The sequence below is a fragment of the Athene cunicularia genome, assembly GCF_003259725.1.
Source record: "Athene cunicularia isolate RWA chromosome 4 unlocalized genomic scaffold, athCun1 chr4_part1, whole genome shotgun sequence".
NCBI lineage: Eukaryota > Metazoa > Chordata > Aves > Strigiformes > Strigidae > Athene > Athene cunicularia.
The window spans coordinates 24,053,565-24,075,337 of NW_020799098.1; the positions used below are offsets into that span (position 1 = coordinate 24,053,565).

The window sequence follows — 21,773 nt, forward strand, 5'->3', positions numbered from 1 at the left end:
AGAGCAAGCCCTTATGGCTGAAGACAGTCCTGCTGACTTAACAGGAAGTTTCTATCTAGATGACAATTACTGAGCTTGTTACCAGGCTGTTTTTGTCATTGTATTCATTGCAATAGAATCATATTTTTCATTCTTTCTATTATCAGTAATAAAATTATGGATAGAAGGTAGCTTCTGGTTTTGTTAAAAATAAAACCTGTGTTGTCAGTAGCTGTCCCTCTACTCTAAAACCTTGTGGAGACTCCTGCACTGATGAAACCTCTTCAGGGCCTTCCTGTAGCATAGATTTAAGTAACTCAAGGTCTACCAGGTGATGTTTAAGCAAATTGCACTCCATATTAAATCACCTGCCACTGTATTCACAGAAATCAGTATTCTCATACTCAGATCCAGTTTTATCTGAGAGTAGGAAAAGTAACCTGAGACAATGAAGAAGGAAGAAAAAAACAGCACTTTATCCTTCAGATACAACTGGGTCCTTTTAGTAGAGGTACTGTGAAGATTTGGTTTTGACTTTTTCTTCTGCTTAAAATAAGTTTAGGTTTTTTCCTTAGCTGTGTACAACGGCATCGTAACATTCCTAAAGTTGAAACAAAATGGGAACAGTGCAGATTCTTAGGAGAATACAGCCATAAACAATTATAACAGTAATTCTGGAAAAATCCTTCTGCTATATTAAACAGACTTGGGCCTGGCTTTTACCATTACTTTGGCGGGACGGGGAGAAGAGGAAAACAACCAAACAGCTGAATTCATGGAATCAAGTTTTCTCTAACAAATCATGTGGACTGAAACTGTGAGACTCAGGCAGTCACCTGAATAAGTATGATCCTTTAACCAAACCTGAAACACTGGAGGATCCCTGTAATTTCATGGTAGATGCCAAACCTGGGAAATTCCTCTAACAATAAACCCCAAAAATCTCCTTGGTTGTGAGAGCTACAGGATGATCCTAGTGTCCAGCTGCCCTTCTGTATTGGTATTACCACTTCTAGTCTGTCCAACATCTACACAAACGTGTATAGCATCTACCTAAAGAGATGCCCGTTTCAATGGTAGGAGAGAACTCCTGTGCACAAAGCTCATGCAGGGGAGCAAAAGGTGAGTAGGCAGTGTACAAAGCCTGAAGCAAAAGGTGTGGTTCAGGTTTTACCTACGAGACATAGGCCTGATACTGCAGCAAAAAGTTCAGGTCGGCTTTTAAACAGCCTAAACTCAGAGTAATTATGCTGACCTATATTATTTGATAATGACAGAGAATTATATTTATTCTTACAATTAGAGAGTATAATTACAATAATACAGAATTACTTTGAGCCTCCTACAAGGAAATGTCAGTTACAACATTCCTGGATGGGTAAATCAGTCATTCTTAAACTGGAAATCAGTAATTCTGGGGTACATAATTGCTTATTGTACCCAGGAAACCTGGTTGGTTTGTTTGATTTTTTTTCCTTATTTAGTTTATTATCCATTATATAGTTTGATCATTGGTACCAAAGGCTCTTTAGCTTTATGCGTATTTATTTAAACTATGGTGTTTGTCCTGCAGCAGCAGGTGCACAGGTCAGTGATTAGGGCATCCAGACCCTGGTCTCAAGTTTGGTGTGCAGAATGCTTACATCTTTGTATGCAAGCTCGCTCACACGCCTACTGCTACACATGTTCAGCATTTTCTGGAGCTGCAGGAAATATATTTTTTTGCTTAGCATGATATGCCTTTCCTTGCTGTAAGCATATGTAGGTTATCCAAGAAATAGTAAAGTTCATGACTTCTATGAGGTCAATTAGTTGACTAGAATTCAAAGCCTGTGTCCATTTGGAAATTATAATCTTTGTACTCCAGTGTAAAGTGTGTGTAATCATGCGGTGAGTAACCTGTGGAGTATGCCGCCTCTCCACGTAACCCTGTTGCCTAGTGGCTGGAGTGTGCCATCTGTCCTGCTGGCTCATCAGTTTTCAAGAAATCGATTACTAAACTTCACAAATCCTCTGTTGTTAAGACTGAGATGTTGGGGCATACAGGACTTCACTAATTCTAAAGTTTGCAAAGAGAGTTGATAATAATGAAGAGTCGATACAAGCAATATATTTAAAGAAAAGCAGGGAAACTTGTAAACTCCTCACTGTTCTCAGGCAGTCTGATGCAGCCTCTCCATTGCCGCTTTGCACAGTCATTTTATTCAAGAACTCAGCTGTCGTTGCTAAGCTTTCATCCTGAGGGTTGTGCTTATTTTCATAAGGATTGCCTGCAAGTATATTGCAAATTGACATCTTTATTTTCTGACCAGTCTGCTTAGTTTTGCTGCTGCCTCGGTGTTAACCAGTCTTGGGACAAGGTTATGATTTATTTTTTTTTAACTCTAGATACAGTGCTATGGAAGTAACAAATATTTCATAAACATCAGCTTAACTTATTTTCTTGTGTGTTTAGAGTAGTTCTTATGTTGCGATGATAAAAATTCTCCGAACTGTAAAGATGCCTTTTTGTTTGGTTGGTTTTATTTTGTTTTTAAAACCAGGCAATATTGAAATAGACATCTTGGAAATGTTTTCACTTCACAAAATGTGATATATACTGTATAATGTTCATTTAAGGAGATAAATCTAAAATAAGTAATACTTGAGATTGTCCTGACTTAAAAGTAGGAAGGTGTAGCAGGAGTTCTGGTGTTCCTGAAGTGGCATGAGATGTTTAGATACTGAAATAACCCAGTACAGAATGGGAAAGAAAGTCAGTTCTGTTAAGAAGCTTAAGGGTATTAAAAACTATTGTGGTTTAGGCCCAGAGGGCAGCTGAGCACCATGCAGCTGTTCACTCACCCCTTCCCCACCAGCGCCGGGAAGGAAAATGAAACAAAAAAGCTCAGGAATGATAAGGACAGGGAGGGGTCCCTCACCCGTTAAAGGTCACAGGCAAAACCCAAGATAGGGTAAGAAAAAAAAGAGATCACTTTAATTCAACACTAACGAAAACCACAGAATGGAACAGTGAGAAGCGTTGCCATATTAAAACCACTTCCACCCACCCCTCCCTTCTTCTCGGGCTGTTTTGTTTCCGGTATCTCTACGTCCCTCCCCAGCAGGGCAGGGGCAGGGGATGGGGGATGCAGTCAGTTAACGGCTTTTTCCTCCAAGGGGAAGAAGCACTCTTCTGCATTCTCCCCTCTGCTCCACGTGGCGTCCCTCTCATGGGAGACAGTCCTCCACAAACTCTCTGACGTGACTCCTCCCCACGGGCTGCTTTCTTCTTGAGATGCTCTGGCGTGGGTCACCTCCACGTGTTTCAGTCCTCCCAGCACCGAACTACAACTGCGAGGGCTGCTTCTTCCCACAGAGTTCTGGGGGTCCTCCACAGGCTGCAGGCGAATCTCTGCTCCTCCCGTGACCTCCATGGGTGGCAGGGGGGTGGTCCTGCTCTCTCACCATGGGATACAGGGGGGCTCCATGCTCTGGCACACCTCCCGGCCTCTCTCCTTCCTTCCACTGACTTTGGTGTTCACATAGGTGTTCTTCTAGTAATTCCTCCTCAAAATCCCTCCTACACCCTCCCAGGTTCCCCTTCTTAAATACGTTGTTATCACAGAGGCACAGCCACTATCGCTGACTGGCTGGGTCTTGGCCGGAGGCAGGTCCCACGTGGAGCCAGAGGAGCTTCGAGAAGCTTCTCACAGGGGATCACTGCTGTTGCCCCCTCCCCCGCTACCAAAAACCCCACCACACAAACCCAGTACAAAAGCAAACAAACAAGCAAACCCTTTTCTTGAATACCTGAATTTTGTGTCTACAGAATCCAAAAACTTCTGCAATAGTGAAGCAACTGGTTGCTGAAGGAAATGTCAAAGAACTGCAGAAATACTTTGGCTCACGGATGGAGTTTGGCACAGCAGGGCTCAGAGCTGCCATGGGAGCAGGGATTTCCCACATGAATGACTTGACTATTATCCAGACAACCCAGGTACTGTGTTTAGCACTTTATCTCACTTAATTGGTTGTATATATGAGCAGAAGAGCATCATTTATGACAAACAGGTATCCTATGGAAGTACCTGGGTTTTACTATTTCTCCAGTTTTCAGAAGTAATTTAAATGACAATTATTAGCTGAGTGCTGATCTCTGCAAACAAGCAGAGAGGAGCTATTAAACCATTAAAATAAGTTATTTTCCATATTTGATTTGCAACTGAATTTTTATACACAGCTACAGTTAAGCTCAAGTGAGTCACTTAGTGCTGATGTAACAACTACAAAAAACCCAAAAGGTAGCCAGCATTTGTCTAAGCTTTGTGTGTGTTGGACATAAATTTACATAAATGCAGTGAACCTTTATATAGGCCTATAGGTCCTAAAGTAGATTAGGGGAGAGTTTAAACCTCCAAAACCTTAAATTACTGCAGTCTGGTGGTGTATCATGTCCTAAATAGATGTCATTATTAAGAGTGACATTCAATTAAAAAACTGAAGTATTGGCCAGTTCTCTTCCTCATCTGAGACCTAACACAGCTAAATAATTTCTCAAAATCTGCAGTTCAGACTTAATCAAGTTAAGTGGTTCTTTTTGGAATTGGTTCTGATGTTTGGAAAAGTACTTAAATGCTGTCCAGCTTCACTATATTGATTTGAAGGTTTCTGATATTTCTTGGTGTTTGTTGGTCCTAGACAAACTGAATTCCAATCCGGTTCAGTGGGATGTTATGTGCACTTACCTTTCTAAGATGACAACATCTTAGTAGTCATCTTAATGCAATGATAAATATTAAGATTGGGATAATGAGGTGGATTTGTTGTCTTCAGGGATTTTGCAGATACCTTGAGAAGAATTTCAGTGACCTGAAAAAGAGAGGAGTTGTGATTGGCTTTGATGTTCGTGCCCATCTTTCCAGTGGAGGTAGTAGCAAAAGGTACTTCCTTAGTTTTAAGTATCTTGTAGATGTATTGTGTGATCCATTACAGTTTTATATCTGCTTCAACAGTTTATAGTATTTTTATGTTCTTTTAATTCCAAAGCAGTTCTCAGAGTTGTGCTTTGTCTATTGGGAATAGTGAAGAGAACACATTTAAATTGGGTCTGTATAATAATTTGGGATTTTTTTATGTGGGTTTTTGTTTGTTTCCTCTTTAAATTGGAGGGGGGGGGGAGAAGCTGTGAATTTTAGGAAAGTAGCTGTTGTGAAAATGAATATATTTCCTAGGCATCTTTTCTTCCTGTTTAGGTTTGCAAGACTTGCTGCTACTACCTTCATCAGTCAGGGAGTTCCGGTTTATCTGTTCTCTGATATAACACCAACTCCTTTTGTGGTAGGTTTCTCTATTATATCTTTTCATATACTCACAAATTCTGTCAGATACCTTGCATTATTTACATTAAGAAAACCTAGACAAATGACTTCTAACTTTTTAAGCTCTACCTGCAGTGAGTCTTATGCTTATTTAGTTCACAACATCCACAGCAAGAGAAGGAAGAAGCTTAGTGGAATATCAGTGACAGTGGGATGTGTTTCTGTTCATTCCTGCTTTCAGGTAGATTTCTTGTAGAAGACATCTCATTTTCTAGATTGCTGTTGGAGTCTGAAGTCTGAAACATACACACGCATTTAGTTTTGTGATTTTTGGTTGTTGGTTTTGTCAGTTTTTTAAATTCTTTTTTCTTTTTGGGGTATTGAATCCAAAGCAGCCTTTTTAAATAGCAGGTTGTTGGAATACAGCAATGTTACACAGAGAGGGTGGTTAAATGTGGCCGCATTTTCACCATCGGATCACCAGGTGTCAGTCCTCTAGAGCAATAAAGAAAACTCCTACATTTGCACCAAAAGCATCAGTTTCTCCCTATAGCAGTTGCTCCACCGAGTACCACAAATAGAACACAGTGGGATGAAGACTTTGTATGTAGCATTCTTGTACTGATACAAATTTTGGTAGATTTAGGGTCGAATTCTTCATAGCACAGCATAAAGCAGTGTTGCAAGAACTGCAGTTGATTGCATCTGCTATTAAAGGAAGAGCCAGGAAAAACTTCAGCTGGACCTGTGGTCACAAACTGCTTTATTTTTAATTCACTCTATCTCTTTTGGACTAATTTATAAGTGCTCTCTCCAAAGCAATTCTCTTCTCAACCATGATCGAGTGGTTGCTCCCTAGGCTGCTCTCAAAAGATAGTATGGATGAGACTTCTCCAGTTGTAATTCTCTACCCTAACGCAGACTTCTGCCACTACCCCAACAGACTTTGCACCCTTAAAGACCTCAGGAATCTCAAGCCATTCTACAGTAGGCAACGCTGCATTCAGTTTCCTTCTGTAAGAAGGAATCTACTCTAGAGATCTAGGAGGTATCTGAAATGAGCAAGAAAAGGCAAGGACTGAAGTTGTGCCAGGTGTGGTCTAGTGGAGCAAGTACTACAAGCTTCTGCTTTAGAGAGTCAGTCTGTAGGAACCACATCCTGGCTTTCTTTTCCTTCAGCAGTATGGAAGCATTGCACATGCATAAGAATAAATAATATATAATTTTTTGCACATTCCACTTCAGATAACTTTCTCTTGTTACAGCCATACACAGTAAGACATCTGAATCTTTGTGCTGGAATTATGGTTACAGCTTCGCATAATCCAAAACAAGATAATGGTTACAAGGTATTCCTATATGATCTATTTTCTGTCTTTTTTCATTTTTTTCCACATAGAGACACTAATCCTATTGTGTATAGTTCCTATCATGGTATAGACCATATTAATTGATAGTTTGATCTCTTCTACATGTATGTGTTTAAAGCTAGTAGCGTGTTATACTAATAACATAATTATAATCTTAGCTTTAAAAGGTGGGAAGATCAGTAATACCATTGCATACTATGGAATACTTTAAAATATTAACTGAAAGCATTAACCATTTGTCCAATTCATGATTTAAAAAGATCTTGTTACTTTTACAAACCCAGAGAGTTAGAAATACGTGAAACCTAATGAGTTGTTCGTACAATATATTTTGAATAAATTCCATTAATTTCTTGAAGTATAATTTTCTTTTGCTGACACAGTTATTAGAGTGACTTTTTCTATGACAGAAGTTTTCTTTCCACTGAAAAAACATGGCTGAGATGCCTGTCTGCCAGTCATCCCATAGCTGAAACAGTCATATACTGACTGTTTCCTAACCACAAAAATGGAACTTGAAAGATCTTTTTTTCTTTTCTTAATTGAAAAACACAGCATTAGGAGAGATGATTTCTTGCTGTCTCTCCCTCTGGAACTTCATGTCTGCTTAAAATTGCTGCTTTTTTTTTTTTTTTAAATATATTTCATGTATTGATTTTGATAGCTTGTTTGGATGTTTTATCAGTTACTTTTTAAATCAACTTAATTTTTTCTTAAAGTTCTGTTATTTGGGCTATATATATATATATATACATGGACCAGAAACTGTTAGGTATCTTTCCTTAAACTTGTGGTCTGTGAACCATCAGTAGAAGGAAGTGTGCAAACACTCTCAGAAAGTAAAACATAAATACACCTCTTCCTGGATGTGTAAACAGTCAACAAAAACAGGACAACTACAAGTAATGAATGACTTGAAAATTAGTTGAATTTGTGCTTGTTGCTGTAGTCAGCTGCAAAGTTTTTGTGCCTTTCCCCTTAATTTTTTATCATAAATGTGTTTCACTTTTGCATGCTTTTTTCCTTTTAAGAATTCTTCTATATATAATGACTATACCTAAAAATCTGCAAGAAAATATATGAAATAGCACAGGCAAGTTATCAGTCCCAAGGCTGGCAGACAGGCTGATAATTGAAACTTCTCAATAAATGAGCTGGGATTGTTTTGTGTTTCATTATGGATTTTGATATCTTCTGGTAAAATTAAACAGCTTTTTTTATAGAACAAAAATGGGATGTAAGAAAAAACACTGAGAATATGAAGAGGGGAATATTCTGGGTATACTTAAGCCTCATGTACTGTCTTACTCTACCAAATGTAGTGCATGTTAGCCAACAGAAAAAAACCAAATCTATCCTACAGTATTAATGACCAAATACTCACCCTGTTTATTATTTAGGTTTACTGGGAAAATGGCGCTCAGATCATTTCCCCTCATGACAAAGGAATTTCTCAGGCTATTGAGGAGAACCAAGAGCCATGGCCTCAGGCTTGGGATGACAAACTGATTGACAGCAGCCTGCTACTTCATGATCCATATGCCACAGTCAATAAGGAGTATTTCAAAGACATACAGAAACAGTGCTTTCACAGGTAACTGGTATTAAGTCTGTTAAGAATATGGGATTTTCCATCTAGTATGTCAGCAGAGATGTTTAAATTGATGGAAGTCAGGGCAGCCACGATCCTGCCACGATCCAGTTCTCTTTGTGACTTCTGTTCATCTTTTGTGGTAGCACTGGCAGCTGTGTGGTAACATAGTAAGCCAGTTCATAAAGCTGGTCTGCTGGAAGTCTAATGTAGCAATTAGTTTCTGATTATATCATCTCCCTGTAGCCACATGATGACACATAAACTCAATGACACAGCAAGACTGAGGCTACCTTGTGCAGCTGGGAGTGAGCTGACACTGACAGTCCAACAGCCTCAAAATGGCCTTTTAAGAGAGGTGAACCAGGCTGTTAAACAAACCAGCTGTGGTAGAAGGAGGTCTTGCTCTGTCATTCTAGTTTTGCACGTGCTCCTCCTTGTGGCCTTGGGTGCCTTGCACCTTGTCCTGCCACTTGCTCAGTAAAAGCTTTACTCAAAAAAATCAAGTGGATGTTACTTTTTGTGATTAACAAGTAGAATTGGTTTATGAATTAGATGACTTGTTAGATATGCTTGTTTACATCAAAACTTTACCCGCTAGAAACCATGTTCTTATTCTTGCTAAAAACAAAGTCAGAATTACTAGGAAGTTGGAGATATGTGAGAAATTATGCTGATTTTTCAGAATAGGAGTTAAATGTCTCCTTAGGAGTTTGCATGCCTTTTACGTATGTTCTACACTTTCAGTAATATACTTCATAAATATAAATGTGCTCAAATGAGGTGTGCTGCTTTTGGTTCACTGTGACCACAGTCTTTGGAGCTGGTTTAAATGCCAGAGTTGGGGATGAAGCGTCTTATTAGTCGGTTGTATTTCTTTTCTACTCTCCCTCTTCAGAGTGTACTATCATATTCCAGTGATTTGCACATACCAGGACATTAGATATCAAGTCACTCATATTGCTGCAAAATTAAGCTAAGCCAATTTTCAAGCCATTGCTTTTAAAATCTGATCTTCTTTAATTAATAATTTTAAGATCTAGAATACCAAGTCGTACCTGTTTCCAACTGTAGTCAATTTTGTGCAGAATATTCTTCCATATCCAAGTTTACTGTTAATCTGTTTTATTTCAGGAATATAAACAAGGAAACAAACCTGAAATTTGTTCATACTTCTGTGCATGGTGTAGGTCATAAATTTGTGCAGTTGGCCTTCAAGGCATTTGACCTTAGCCCTCCTTTTGCTGTTCCGGAACAGAAGGATCCTGATCCAGAATTTCCCACAGTGAAGTATCCAAATCCTGAGGAAGGCAAAGGTGTTCTGGTAATTAGATACTTTTTTAATAGTTGCAATGTCTTTCAGTGTTTCCTTTCTGCCAGTAGTCATGGCTATAAATACTGGTTGAAGGTCTATTTTGTGTCTGTTTTCATAGCCTTACATTTAGGGAAGAGTTAGCTGGTATCCTTCCATTGAAATTTGTAACTGTTTTTGAAACAGTCAGATAACAATTAGCTTTGAACTACTTTGTTCTATGCTATAAACAGAATGGGCAGTATCTATCTGCATGTAGAACAAAGTGATACAGTTCCTTTTAAAAAAGGAAGTAACAATAGAAAAATCTTCAGGGTTGGTTTTAGAAAGTTTCTACAATTTCAATCTGAAATACAAGGACTAAATTGTTCTGATATGACACCAGGAGGAGGCAAGGAAGTCCTGACAGGGGGTTAGAATTTCTGCTCTAAGTATTTCTGCAACACTTTGTTGTTGAAGGATCCTGTTGAATCCACATAGTGTGACTCGGGCTGCAGAAGTGGAATGATGTAGTTGAAGTTAAATATCCTGACTGCTCTACTGGTGCCAGGCTTAAAGTTTATTTTTTGTAGAGACATATCATGATTTTGGTTTTTTCAAGATTAAATAAATTGGGAAAATTATTAAAAACCTATAAAGAAAGTGAAAATATTATTTGGGAGTATTAACACTCGTCTTGCTTACTACTTTTCCAGACATTGTCTTTTGCTTTGGCTGAAAAAGATGGGGCAAAAATCATTCTAGCAAATGATCCTGATGCTGATCGACTTGCAGTGGCAGAGAAACAAGAGAGGTATGGTAATTAAGAAATGCAAACCGTTTACATTTTTTACTTAAAGGCTAGGCTCATTTGGGGGATTCTTGCTACCTGTGTTGCACAGAATAGTCACAGTAGTTGGTTTTGGACTGAAAACACATAGAAATGTGAGAGGAGTGTATGAAGCAGAGCACAGTGGGGGCAGTAAGTGAAATAATGGTTAATATTAGACACTGTACAGAAGATTGAATAAATACTTGACACTTGTTGTACTTGAGGTATGCACAGAAGCATGTAAATTATTGTGGTTGTGCTATACCTTTTCAAAGGTAGGTTTTCAGTTAGAAATATTTCATATAGAACTATAAACATTCTTTCATACTATATTAAATAATAACTTGAATATTCAGGAGAGCCGTTATAGTTCCCTGATAATCTCAGGAATAAGGAACATCCCTTTAATATGAATTCCTTCTTTCTCAAATACTGCTGGACCAGACATTCTACTAATCATTCAATGATCTGGGCCTCTTGCTCAGTTCCCCACTTCTGTGCATAATGTTATGTACCTGCAGTTCACCTTAAGCTTTGTCAGTGTTTGGTACTTCTCAGTGTAGTCATTTGTGCTCTCTTCTTTAAGGACCAGCTATACATACACTATTTATCTATGTATATGCTGTCAAATAATCAGATCACAAAAGGTAAATTTGCTCAAAAAGGGGCTTCTCTTTAATTTTTCATATCACAGAATCCTAGAATGGTTTGGGATGGAAGGGACCTTAAAGATCATCTAGTTCCACCCCCCCTGCCATGGGCAGGGACACCTTCCACTAGCCCAGGTTGCTCAAAGCCCCGTCCAACCTGGCCTTGAACACTGCCAGGGAAAGGGCAGCCACAGCTTCTCTGGGCAACCTGTGCCAGTGTCTCACCACCCTCACAGTAAAGAATTTCTTCCTTCTGTCTAATCTAAACTACCCTTTTCAGTTTCAGCCATTAGCCCTCGTCCTGTCACTACATGCCCTTGTAAAAAGTCCTTCTTCAGTTTTCTTGTATGGCTCCTTTAGGTACTGGAATGCTGCTATAAGGCCTTCCCAGAGTGACATGTATGTTCCATATGTGTGCAACATGTAACCTATAGTTCTGACCCAATATTGCCACCCCTTATTTCCTGCCCCCTAATATCCCATACTTCTACAATTGTTTGCATTTCTGGATTGTGGTTATATATGATGAATGAAAATAAGCTGAAGTACTGAACTTGTTATCATATCTACAAATAGTGGTGTCTATCTAGCCTGATAAAGCATAAACTAATCTGAGCAGTTAGGAACTATGAATCTTTAATAAGAGTAAACTTCAATGTTTTCAGTTCAGAGAGGAGTACAAAAATCTGCTGCTGGACCAGGAGCAGAGACAGTATAAATTAATTCCCTGTGCATGAGAGTGAGAAGAGGGATATAAAATCATGGCAACATCCTAAGGGATGAGATGGCTACCTGCTAGATATCCTCAGTGACTGTGGATGATGCAAATAATATTTGAACCGCAAATTCCCAAAATTCCAGTAAAAGGAGACAGTGCAAATATCCATTTTGCTCACCAGATAATATTTTTGGTCTTGTAGCAGCTTCAAAGGTGGGAGGGTTTTATTTGGGGTTTTGGGGCACTTTTTTTTTTTAACTCATTAGCCTCACAGCATGAATTAAGAAGGCTTTTCTGCCTTTAGAAGAAGAACGGGCTAATTGGCACTCTCTTCTGTATCTTGGGCAGTGTTAGCTGGAATATGTTTATTTTAATGGTTTTGGCTTGTGCCAGCCTCAGATGGCAATTCAGCATTGAAGAAAAAGAATTAAAAGCTTCAGTTTGTGCTAGTTATGATGGATTAAAACACGAATGCAAAATCACTCATGTTTTTTATTGAAAAACTTATAGCTATCAGAAACTTGAAGAAGGCATGTTATTTTATTGTATTTATCACCACTGAGAGCCTGGTGCTCTCATTCTGCTACCTCTTTGCTAATTGTTTAGCCAGCCTCAGTTGTCTTCTAACTTTGTCCTGCATCCTCCTCTCAGACTTCTGCTATAGCTGTTCAGATGCTAATTGAATATTAATATAGCCTTCTACAGTATCTGTACTTCTTCTTTGACAGAAACTCCTGCTAGAGCACACTTTCTCAGCACTCTTACATTAAGTTGTCGCTGTGCATTGCTTTGTGCCTCTTGGCATCAATAAATGCAGGAGACTGAGTCTGCTTCTCTTTCACAACAGGTACTGTTTCTGTAGGACTTGTCTTTTGTCACTTTGTCCCCTTTTGTGAATGGGAATTTTTTGGCAATTTTGACATCTGTCTTCCCCTTTTTCCTTCAATTTTTGTTGTTCTAGCAACATGTCAATGTTTTTTTGTTTTTTTTTTACCTGTTTGAGATTTTTTCCAATCTTCCTCAATGACCAACTGGTGTATTTGTGATTAAATAAAAGGTATTTGTCACCAAGTGAACTAAAAATACTGATCACTTGAGAATCGTATTTTCTTGTCTCTGTGCTCATCTTAATCATTGGTTTTATAAATTGTCTGCTGGAGATCTTTGTTTTACTTAAAATATGCTGAAAATATCACTGTTCATTGTTTCATCTTTGGATAAACTCAAAAGCTGTTACATATGATGAAGGAGGAAGGTAACCACTTCAGAATTCTTTGGGGGGAGCAATTTTTTTGTTTGTTCTTAATGAACACGTGATATCTTGTTATTGTTACTTGGAACTCAGATGCAGTGGGTTTATTTCCTAGTATGTATGGAAGAACATGTATGAAAGAACAGATAGATAGTTTGTTTTCTCCAGAATTATCATTTGAATTAATGTACTTCCTATTACTTATTTAATTATTTTTTTTCCCATCCAGTGGTGAATGGAAAGTGTTTTCTGGAAATGAGCTGGGAGCTCTTTTAGGCTGGTGGATTTTCACTTGCTGGAAAAAGCACAATAGGGATACTCGTGCCATTAAAGATGTATACATGTTATCCAGTACTGTTTCTTCCAAAATCCTGAGAGCAATTGCACTAAAGGAAGGTTTTCACTTTGAGGTAAACTGTTACAGATTATTCCACGTTCTTTTATTTGCTTACCTACACAGTGTCAATCTTTGTAAAACTTTGCTTTTATTTTTAATTCTTTTCTTTCTCCTCGCTGCTGCAGGAAACACTGACAGGTTTCAAGTGGATGGGCAACCGTGCCAAACAGCTCATGGACCAGGGAAAAGCTGTTCTTTTTGCATTTGAGGAGGCCATAGGTAAGAAACGGAATATTATGTTCTAGTATCCTGTAAAATGGTGAAAGTAGGACTGTTGCAAAAAATGACAATGTAAAGGTGCTCTCAACACAATGTTTGCCAGTGAGTAATCAATATCATCCATTTGGATGATTGATATAACTAGTTTTAATCCTTTGTATCTCTGCTGAGCATGAAGTATGATGATGTGAGCTAGTATATGTATCTTCAGTAGCATGACTATGTAGACTTGGACTGCAAATTCTGCACAAGCTATTTAAAAAAATCAAACATGTTCTTCAGTGTTTCAAGTTGAGTATGTTTAACTGACAGTTCTAAGCTAAGTTTAAATGTGAATAAAATAAAGTAAAAACTCCCCCAAATTATATTTGTATACTGGAAGGCCATGCATAAAAGCTATGAATTAATGAGAAGGAAATTGTAAAGCTATAATGCTATTTCTTGAGTGTCTCAATACCTGAAAACCAGAGAAAATGCGACTAATTTAATGGATAATTATCAGTGTTATTGTATGCTACTATGTAATCAAAATTGAGACAAAGTGCTATACTTGCATTGTTCCTGCAGTGTGGCATTTCTCTTTCATGAGAGCTCCGAAAGTACTTGAAAACATCTGGCACTGATAAGATACAAATCTGTCTTTATGTTGAAATTCCATTAAATACCTTGCTTACCAAAATTAACACTGACTAGAAGATAAAATTTTTCCAGTTTTGGTTTAGCTGTAAAACGTCTGTACCATGGTGACATGCATTTCTCTTTTAAAAGATGTTCGTTTGATTACCTTCCCCCCCCCCCTTTTTATCTTACTTCCTCATTAAAGTATATCAAATATATCTAATTTTCTTTGTTTAGGGTATATGTGCTGTCCTGCTGTTCTGGACAAAGATGGTGTCAGCGCTGCTGTTATAACTGCGGAGATGGCTAGCTTTTTGGCAACCAGGAATCTGACTTTGTCTCAACAGCTGAAAGCTGTCTATGATGAGTGAGTTTGATTACAATTGTTTAGTTTTCAGATTTTCTCCATTCCACATACTGGGGTTAATAGGGACACAGTAGCAACCTAAAGTATATGAAGGAATAAAAATTGGGTTATTGTATTATTAACACAATTCTGTGTTAATAGTAATCTCTAGAAAGCACTCCTGCCTCATGGGCATGAATATATTTATGACTTAATGCTGTTCCATTTTAAGGTGTTTAAAAAAAATATATTACCTTACTGTTTCCCTATTAGTTAATGAGATTTTTTATGTATTTTTGTTTGCTTTTCTGAAAGGTTTCCCCCTTTTGGGAACTTCTGCTCTTCAGTCCTTTTACAGAAGGTTGGCCTGGGTTTTAGCCAGCATCACTGCTGTGTTGTAGAGGTTGTAGTGCTTCTTGCTGCTTAAATGGGCCAGACAAACAGAAATGTTGATGGCAGAATGGGTCTAAGTAGCTCTGGCATATTTATGCTACTCATAGAAGCTAGCTTGCTTCTGTCCCACTTGCAGGGCTACTTGTGATTAAATTAATTCTAGTTGCCTCTAAAGTTAGACTTTTTATTAGATTATTCTGTCTTTTTTTTGATAGTATATTGGTTAGTTTTTGGCTCCTGAATACTGAAAGTTGATTGTGCAGAAATACTCTGACTGTTTGGCCATAACTGTTGGCTATATACAGCTGGGTATCCCTCTGAGAGCCTTTAATGAGGTTCTACTTTTGTTCTTGTTTAATGTCTTTCAAAGACCTACAGAAATTAGTATCAAAGATGGCTATTGGATTTCATGGTGCAGGAAGTGGGGGTTTTGTTGGGGGGGGGGCAGGGGCAGGTTGTGTTGTGTTGTTTGTTTTAAAGGAGGGAGCAGCACAGGCTGGCAGATACTCTCCACTGCTTCATGTCCTATAGACGCTAACAAAGGAGTGGTGGAACTTGCAAAGAGGCTCATGGAAAACTTCAGCCTTGGTACTTCTTGTTTTTCAGTCTCTCATTTGCATGCAGCACTAGCCATTCTTGTTTCATCTGCTGTTTAAGAAGGAGTCAAGTGGCAAAGACTTGCTAACACACTGCATAAATAAATAAATTAAATATTTCAGCTATTGTACATTGCAGAAATAAACAGTAATATAAATGCATGGAAGAGGAATTCATGCCTAGAGCTGCAAATATAGCATCTGACATGAGAATTTACTTAACTACTCATAGCTGGGAGTGTGTATTCAAGGAATTAATCTTCTTTTGCTCACGTTTTGTTCATTTTTAATACTCATTCAGTAAACGCCTGCTTCAGGTTGCCCTCAGAAACAGAATATTGAACAGAGTGGAACATAGCTGTGCCACAACGCGGCTGCGTACATAGCCACCGAAGAGGACTCTCAAAGTCAGAGTTTATTTAGCATAAAAGCAGTCTGTAGATGCACCTCAAAGTAAAATGTCACTGTACATAGTCACTCTTTATGGAAAAGCTACAGATACAGGAAAGGATATAAATCTACCTTGTTAAGTTGATGCTTGATAACTGGAACTGTGTGTGTCTTGTTTTGGTTTTGGGTGTTGTCTTGTGTATGTGTGTGTTTTGTTTGCTAGTGGCTAGTATAGAGTTACAGTTTTCTACTCCTTACTACTTTATTCTTTATCAGATTTGTCTTGAGAGTCGCTGTTGAAGCAGAAGAAACTCTGCTCTGTATTTTGGAGGTATAGAAGGAGGATCTGTTCTTGAAGAAGTAAATGTAGATCAGTAAAAAGACACAGTCCTAGCAGGCTCATCACTTCTTTCAAATATAGGATAGATTTTGTAAATTCCCTTGCTGGATTCTCAAGACCAATTTAACAACTATTGACTGTCAAGATGTCCATTTTGGCATAAATATGACACTATTTAAGGAACCCTTCAGGTTTCTAACATGAACATCCTAGTACAAATGAAAGATTTTCCTTCAGATTTTCCCCGACACCAAGGATACTCATCAAGTGTTGATCTTTAGTAAAAGCTCACTTAAACAACCACTCCAGGCTTGTATGCTTTTCAGTAACATGCTGTTTTGAAAAGTCAGTGTTAATAGGTCATTTGTCTTTGATGCAGATTCTGCATCATACAGATAATCAGTAAACAGATCAGGTAAAGAGATGATGTTCAGAACAGTTTGGTTTAGGAGAAATACTTTCATGGGAGAGCAGTTTCTAAAGTGTGATTGGAAAAAACAGTCTGGAATTTGTTTTACTCAGAAAAGGTCAGCTGGAATCCAGTCAAGGAAGATATTTAGATGTAGTCTGGTCTTTCACTATGGTGGTTAGATCTCTTCAAGGCAATAACGACATCTTTTTTCTTCTGGTTTAACAGTAAACTTTCTCATTTTTAATCATTAAAAGGAAAAGATGTCTGCACAGAAGTTTCTTTTAATGTAAAATAGGACAATTAAGCTGTTGAGGCCCTTTTTAAAATTGGAAGGAGGTGAACTGATGCTACAGTTGGGTGACCATGAATATAGATTCTTGTTCTATGGAAGGTTGTATAAAGTGTATGGTGTGCAACTCTTAAGAACTTTTGCTTCTTCAGTTAATTAATATTATGTCGTCACAGATATGGCTTCCATATTACCCGAGCTTCATATTTCATCTGCCATGATCCTAAAGTTATTCAACAGCTTTTTGACAACCTTAGAAATTTTGATGGAAGGAACACTTACCCAAAAGCTTGTGGTAGATTTAAAGTTTCTGGAATAAGGGATCTAACTACTGGGTATGACAGCAGCCAGCCAGATCAAAAGGCTGTAAGTATATTTTTTAAAATTATATAAGTATGTATATACACATATATAAACAAATCTATGGAGAAACACTCTAAGCATTGTGTTACATCCTGAGTCTTAAAATAAGTTAGCTTGGGAACGATTGTTTTGCCTTGGTGGGAGGAAATGAAGGTTGGGTGAGGCGGGGTGGGTTAAGGTTTTTGTTTGGTTTTGTGGCAGTTTTTTCTCTCCAGGATGACAGTCTGTAAAGGGAGGTAGGAACATCTTGCTGTCTTGCTACAGCAATCTTGCATTATTTTCTTCTAAGTTAAACTGTCTACTGAGATGTGGCTTTGGGTTCTTTAGTTTTTCACAACCTGTGTTTCTCTTCTTCCTGGGAAATGCCATCACAGAGCAATTTCTGTTTGCAGTAAAATATTGACTGGGCTTGAAACAAGCTACCTACCAGTAATGTACTGCTACCAGATTCAACGCTGAGGGTAAAGGCTGTAATTTGCCTGTTGTAGTCTCAAGACCACAGAGATGAAGAAAACTGAATAAAACTTAATTTTAGCTGATCCTGTAGTTATATGACATCAAGACATGGGTTTTGTCTTGAATTCATTATATAGAGTCACTTTCAAGCTTCTAAAAATTTATTCTATTTCTAGATACTTCCCACTAGTAAAAGTAGCCAAATGATAACATTCACTTTTGCTAATGGAGGAGTGGCCACAATGAGAACCAGTGGGACGGAACCAAAGATCAAATACTATACTGAACTTTGTGCACCTCCTGGAAACAGGTATTGTCACAGCAGTAAAAACTGTGTAATAGGGGCTATGTGGCTTTTTGGTATTGTTTTGGTGGGAAAGGGGCTCTCCATGACCAAATAACATTACTGCAGTAATTATTTTAGAGAGTATAGTTGCATAAAGCTTCAATTCTGCAAAATTCATTGATATAGTCTTGTCACTGAAATTCCTTCAACTTGGTTTCACATTCAGTAAAAACAGTATCAAGAAAAACTTTCTGCCTTAAATGGAAGTCAATATATTCACTCTTTTCACATACATAGTTGCTTTAAACTTATATAACTATATAAAGTGTTCTAATATATTTTAAACCCTTTTATGTTTAGTAATTACATAAGGACTGATAACCTTGGAAATCATATAGTCTTAAAGATAAGCAATTATTAATTTATGTAATGAAAACAATGCTTTCTCACAGATTAAAATTAATCTGAAAATAATATTACAAGTATAAAAATTACATTTCTAATCACATACATTTAGTAATAGAAGATCTGCCGAACTCAAACTAGATGTTCTATTTTAGATTATATTGTGGGTTTGTGTTTCTCCATAGTCTTAAGTGTCTTCATGCACATCAGTTGGAAGTGAACATCAGTGTATTACCATGAGAAATCAAGGGTATATACTTTTAGCAGTAATAGGAAATGTCCAAAACAATGCAACAGGATTAAAAATTTCTCAGATTGAAAATGTGCTTTTTAGCTTCTCCACTGTGACAGTTTTCTGTATTTTTGTGGATTTTGTTTCTCAGTGACATTGAGCAACTGAAGAAGGAACTAGATGAATTGGTCAACGCTCTTGAAAAACACTTCTTTCAACCAGAAAAAAATAATCTTCAACGAAAGACTGAGTAAAATAGTAAAATTACTACCTTAATTGGTTTTTGCAGCATTAGAAGTGCATCATTTAAGTAAGGATTTTTAGGACCAAACATCTGAGAACTCAGACTGAAAAGATTCTGCATTTATTAAGAGTTGTTCTGGGTACTCGGATCTTGTTTCTGAAAGAAAATACCTTTACCCTTAAAGGACCAAAAAACCTCCAATCAGTTGAACTAAAAGTTTATGAACTAAAAGTTTATGAACTAAAAGTTGACTGCAGATGTGTTTAAATCAGAAGGTGTTTTAATTAAATATTATAAGTAATATCTTGATTTCTGAAATGCAGCCTGTTTTGTGGGGCTTTTATTTCTTTTGTGTGCATGTAATCTGGTAATACTATGCAACTTTGTCTAGGTTTAGATTTGCAAAGCAAGTTCTTCTGTTAACAAGTACTGAAAGCCTGTCAGGAGAATTTGACAAACTTGGGGCAAATGTTTCAGAAATAGTGATCTATCTGGGGGATTTTAGCCCAAATAAACAGGGAAGTCACAGCGATTTTGCTGTACAGCTGTTTGCTGTGGGACAATACATCATATTCCAGGTTAGAAATACAAATTGTACTGAACTGCCTTTTAATACCATGAACATACTAAGATAATATATCTGCATCCTGCACATTTCTGTTGCCTCATTAAACTAAGCATAATTAGTTCAATGCATACCCTAGCCTCAGAGCCTGTCATACTGTATGCTGCCATGACTCAATGCATAATTCTGCATGTCTAATTTAAAGCAGAAGTTTTCATTTTATCTCATGCTGTTGCATGCACTCGCAGAGCCTAAGAGGGTTATTTGGAGGCTACCAGTTTGCTTTAATCCAAGGGGGTTTTGGATTTTCAGTAGCTCGAACAGACCCAGTACTTCTTGGGTAAAGAAACCTCTTTGCCAGAATTACTTCTTGTACCCCATGACTAGTTGCCAGACTGAACACAGATCAAATTTAGCAAATTACTCATAAAAGGTCAAACTTGCCATTTCAAGCCCAGTAAATACTAACTTAACTTGTTAGCTAAGATGGTAAGCAAAGAACACTGGATGCCTGCTTTTACCTTACAGACTTCAAAGTTGTCACAGGAGGACACAAGGAAAGGAGTAGTCCCTGCATTCTGTGGCTGTCACATCAGCTTTTCTTGGCTGTGCAGAGCCAAAGGCAGCATCTGAATCATTCATGTTGAGGTCCATCTGTGTGGCATAGAAAATTAACTTTAAAATAAAGTAATAAGGGTACTGAGGAAACAGAGTGTGCTGTTAATCAAATCCTAGTCCTTTAGAGTAGAAAGCTAAAATGATAGGCTATTACTTTGTGCAGAAAATGCTGGTTCACACCCTCCACTTTTCTGTGTCCATTTCTCTATACTAAACCAAAGATGAGACAGGTTTTTACTGATACATGTTTATCTGGTCCATTGAGTAATGCAGTCCATAATCCTAAATAGGACCCTAGGGACTACTGAATGTAGTAGTAACTGTGAAGGGAATCTCAATATTGACTTCAATGCAATCAGCTCTGTCACATTGCATAAAATTTCTTCATGTGTCAAATCCTGCAGTTCTTTCCTTCTGAAAATAAAAGCTAAGGACAAATTAAAGGCTTACAATAAATATATAGTATTTTGAACTTTTTTTTCATGCATGTTAAGTGTGCTAAACCAGTGCATTTGGCATGTTGTAAATCTGAACTGATTCTCAAAAGGAGACATTTCTAAGACATTGAGACAGATTGGTCACCAGTCCCTTTCCATCTGACTGCCACCATGTGGCAGAAACATCTATTAATCTGGGTTTTTTTCTGAATATATATATATATTTTTTTTTTATGAAACCTGAAGGCAACATTACCAGTCTTTTAAAATTTTGGGCTTTGCATTCTTATTTTTGTCCCTGGAAGTATTTTGAGAGTTCCAAGTCCAACTCATGCCTTGTCATCTAGAACTGAGATAGGAAGGAATTTCAAGACCATCCATAAGAAGGGGGCATGAAAACAAGGAGTTATTATTGAGGAATTAAAATGACAACTTTAGCTTTTGAAATAGTCCAAATCTGAAGTACTTCTCAATAGTAGGTGTTCCCTTGTTGCATTTCCTCTGTTTCCTCGGTACCTGTGATGCTGGGTCCCCAGCTGCCCGAGACCTGGAATAATAGGCGTGTGGTACAAGTTTGTGAGACCAGAGTATGAAATGGTGCTGACACATCACAGAAAAAAGCATGTACCTGGATCTTTGAGGTTTCTGTGATAAGTTTCAATGTGGCAAGAGCTGAGAAAAGAAATTAAGCAGGAACCTTACCCACTGCTCCCTAACAGTGCTATTGCAAAGGTTCATTTTTAATTCTTTACCTGCCCCTCAGCACATGAGGTCCTGCTTTCCTTCATTTATGAATAGGCAGCAGGGAAACATGACAAGAAGGAGGTAAGGGGAAAGCTTAAACTGAGATAACGTGTGGAGATTGTGTACTCCTGTACTCAAGCAGGAGACCGGACCTGAAAGGAAGTTACTCCCATGTGCTATTGTGTGCTGTACACTGAGTGGATGCACTTGGAGAACTCTGCAAGTGTCTGACAGCAGGGCCATCAATGAACTGATGTACACTGAGACATCCTTAAGATGGCTTTAGAGCATCCTCAGAAACAGTACAGATATGGTCAAGATGATGACCCAATCTGTATCATTCTGTCTTCCCAGGGACAAGGAATTTATTTGCTCCATTTCCTGCTCTGTTCCAAACAGAATTTCACAACTTGGTGGGGTGGGTGGGTCATCATCTTGAC

The 21,773-nt window shown here is 37.9% G+C and overlaps 1 protein-coding gene across 1 annotated transcript; it reads left to right on the forward strand.

Annotated features, from left to right (window-relative positions):
* Positions 1 to 427: 427 nt before the first annotated feature.
* Positions 428 to 21,734, forward strand: PGM2 (phosphoglucomutase 2). Its single transcript, XM_026846955.1, has 15 exons — positions 428 to 490; positions 2,328 to 2,339; positions 3,791 to 3,958; positions 4,795 to 4,901; positions 5,214 to 5,298; positions 6,545 to 6,628; positions 8,050 to 8,243; positions 9,375 to 9,564; positions 10,248 to 10,345; positions 13,213 to 13,393; positions 13,506 to 13,599; positions 14,455 to 14,584; positions 17,160 to 17,349; positions 17,979 to 18,112; positions 18,877 to 21,734. The coding sequence occupies exons 1-15, from the start codon at positions 428 to 430 to the stop codon at positions 18,977 to 18,979; spliced, it is 1,833 nt and encodes a 610-aa protein (XP_026702756.1). The 3' UTR covers positions 18,980 to 21,734.
* The last annotated feature ends 39 nt before the right edge of the window (positions 21,735 to 21,773 follow it).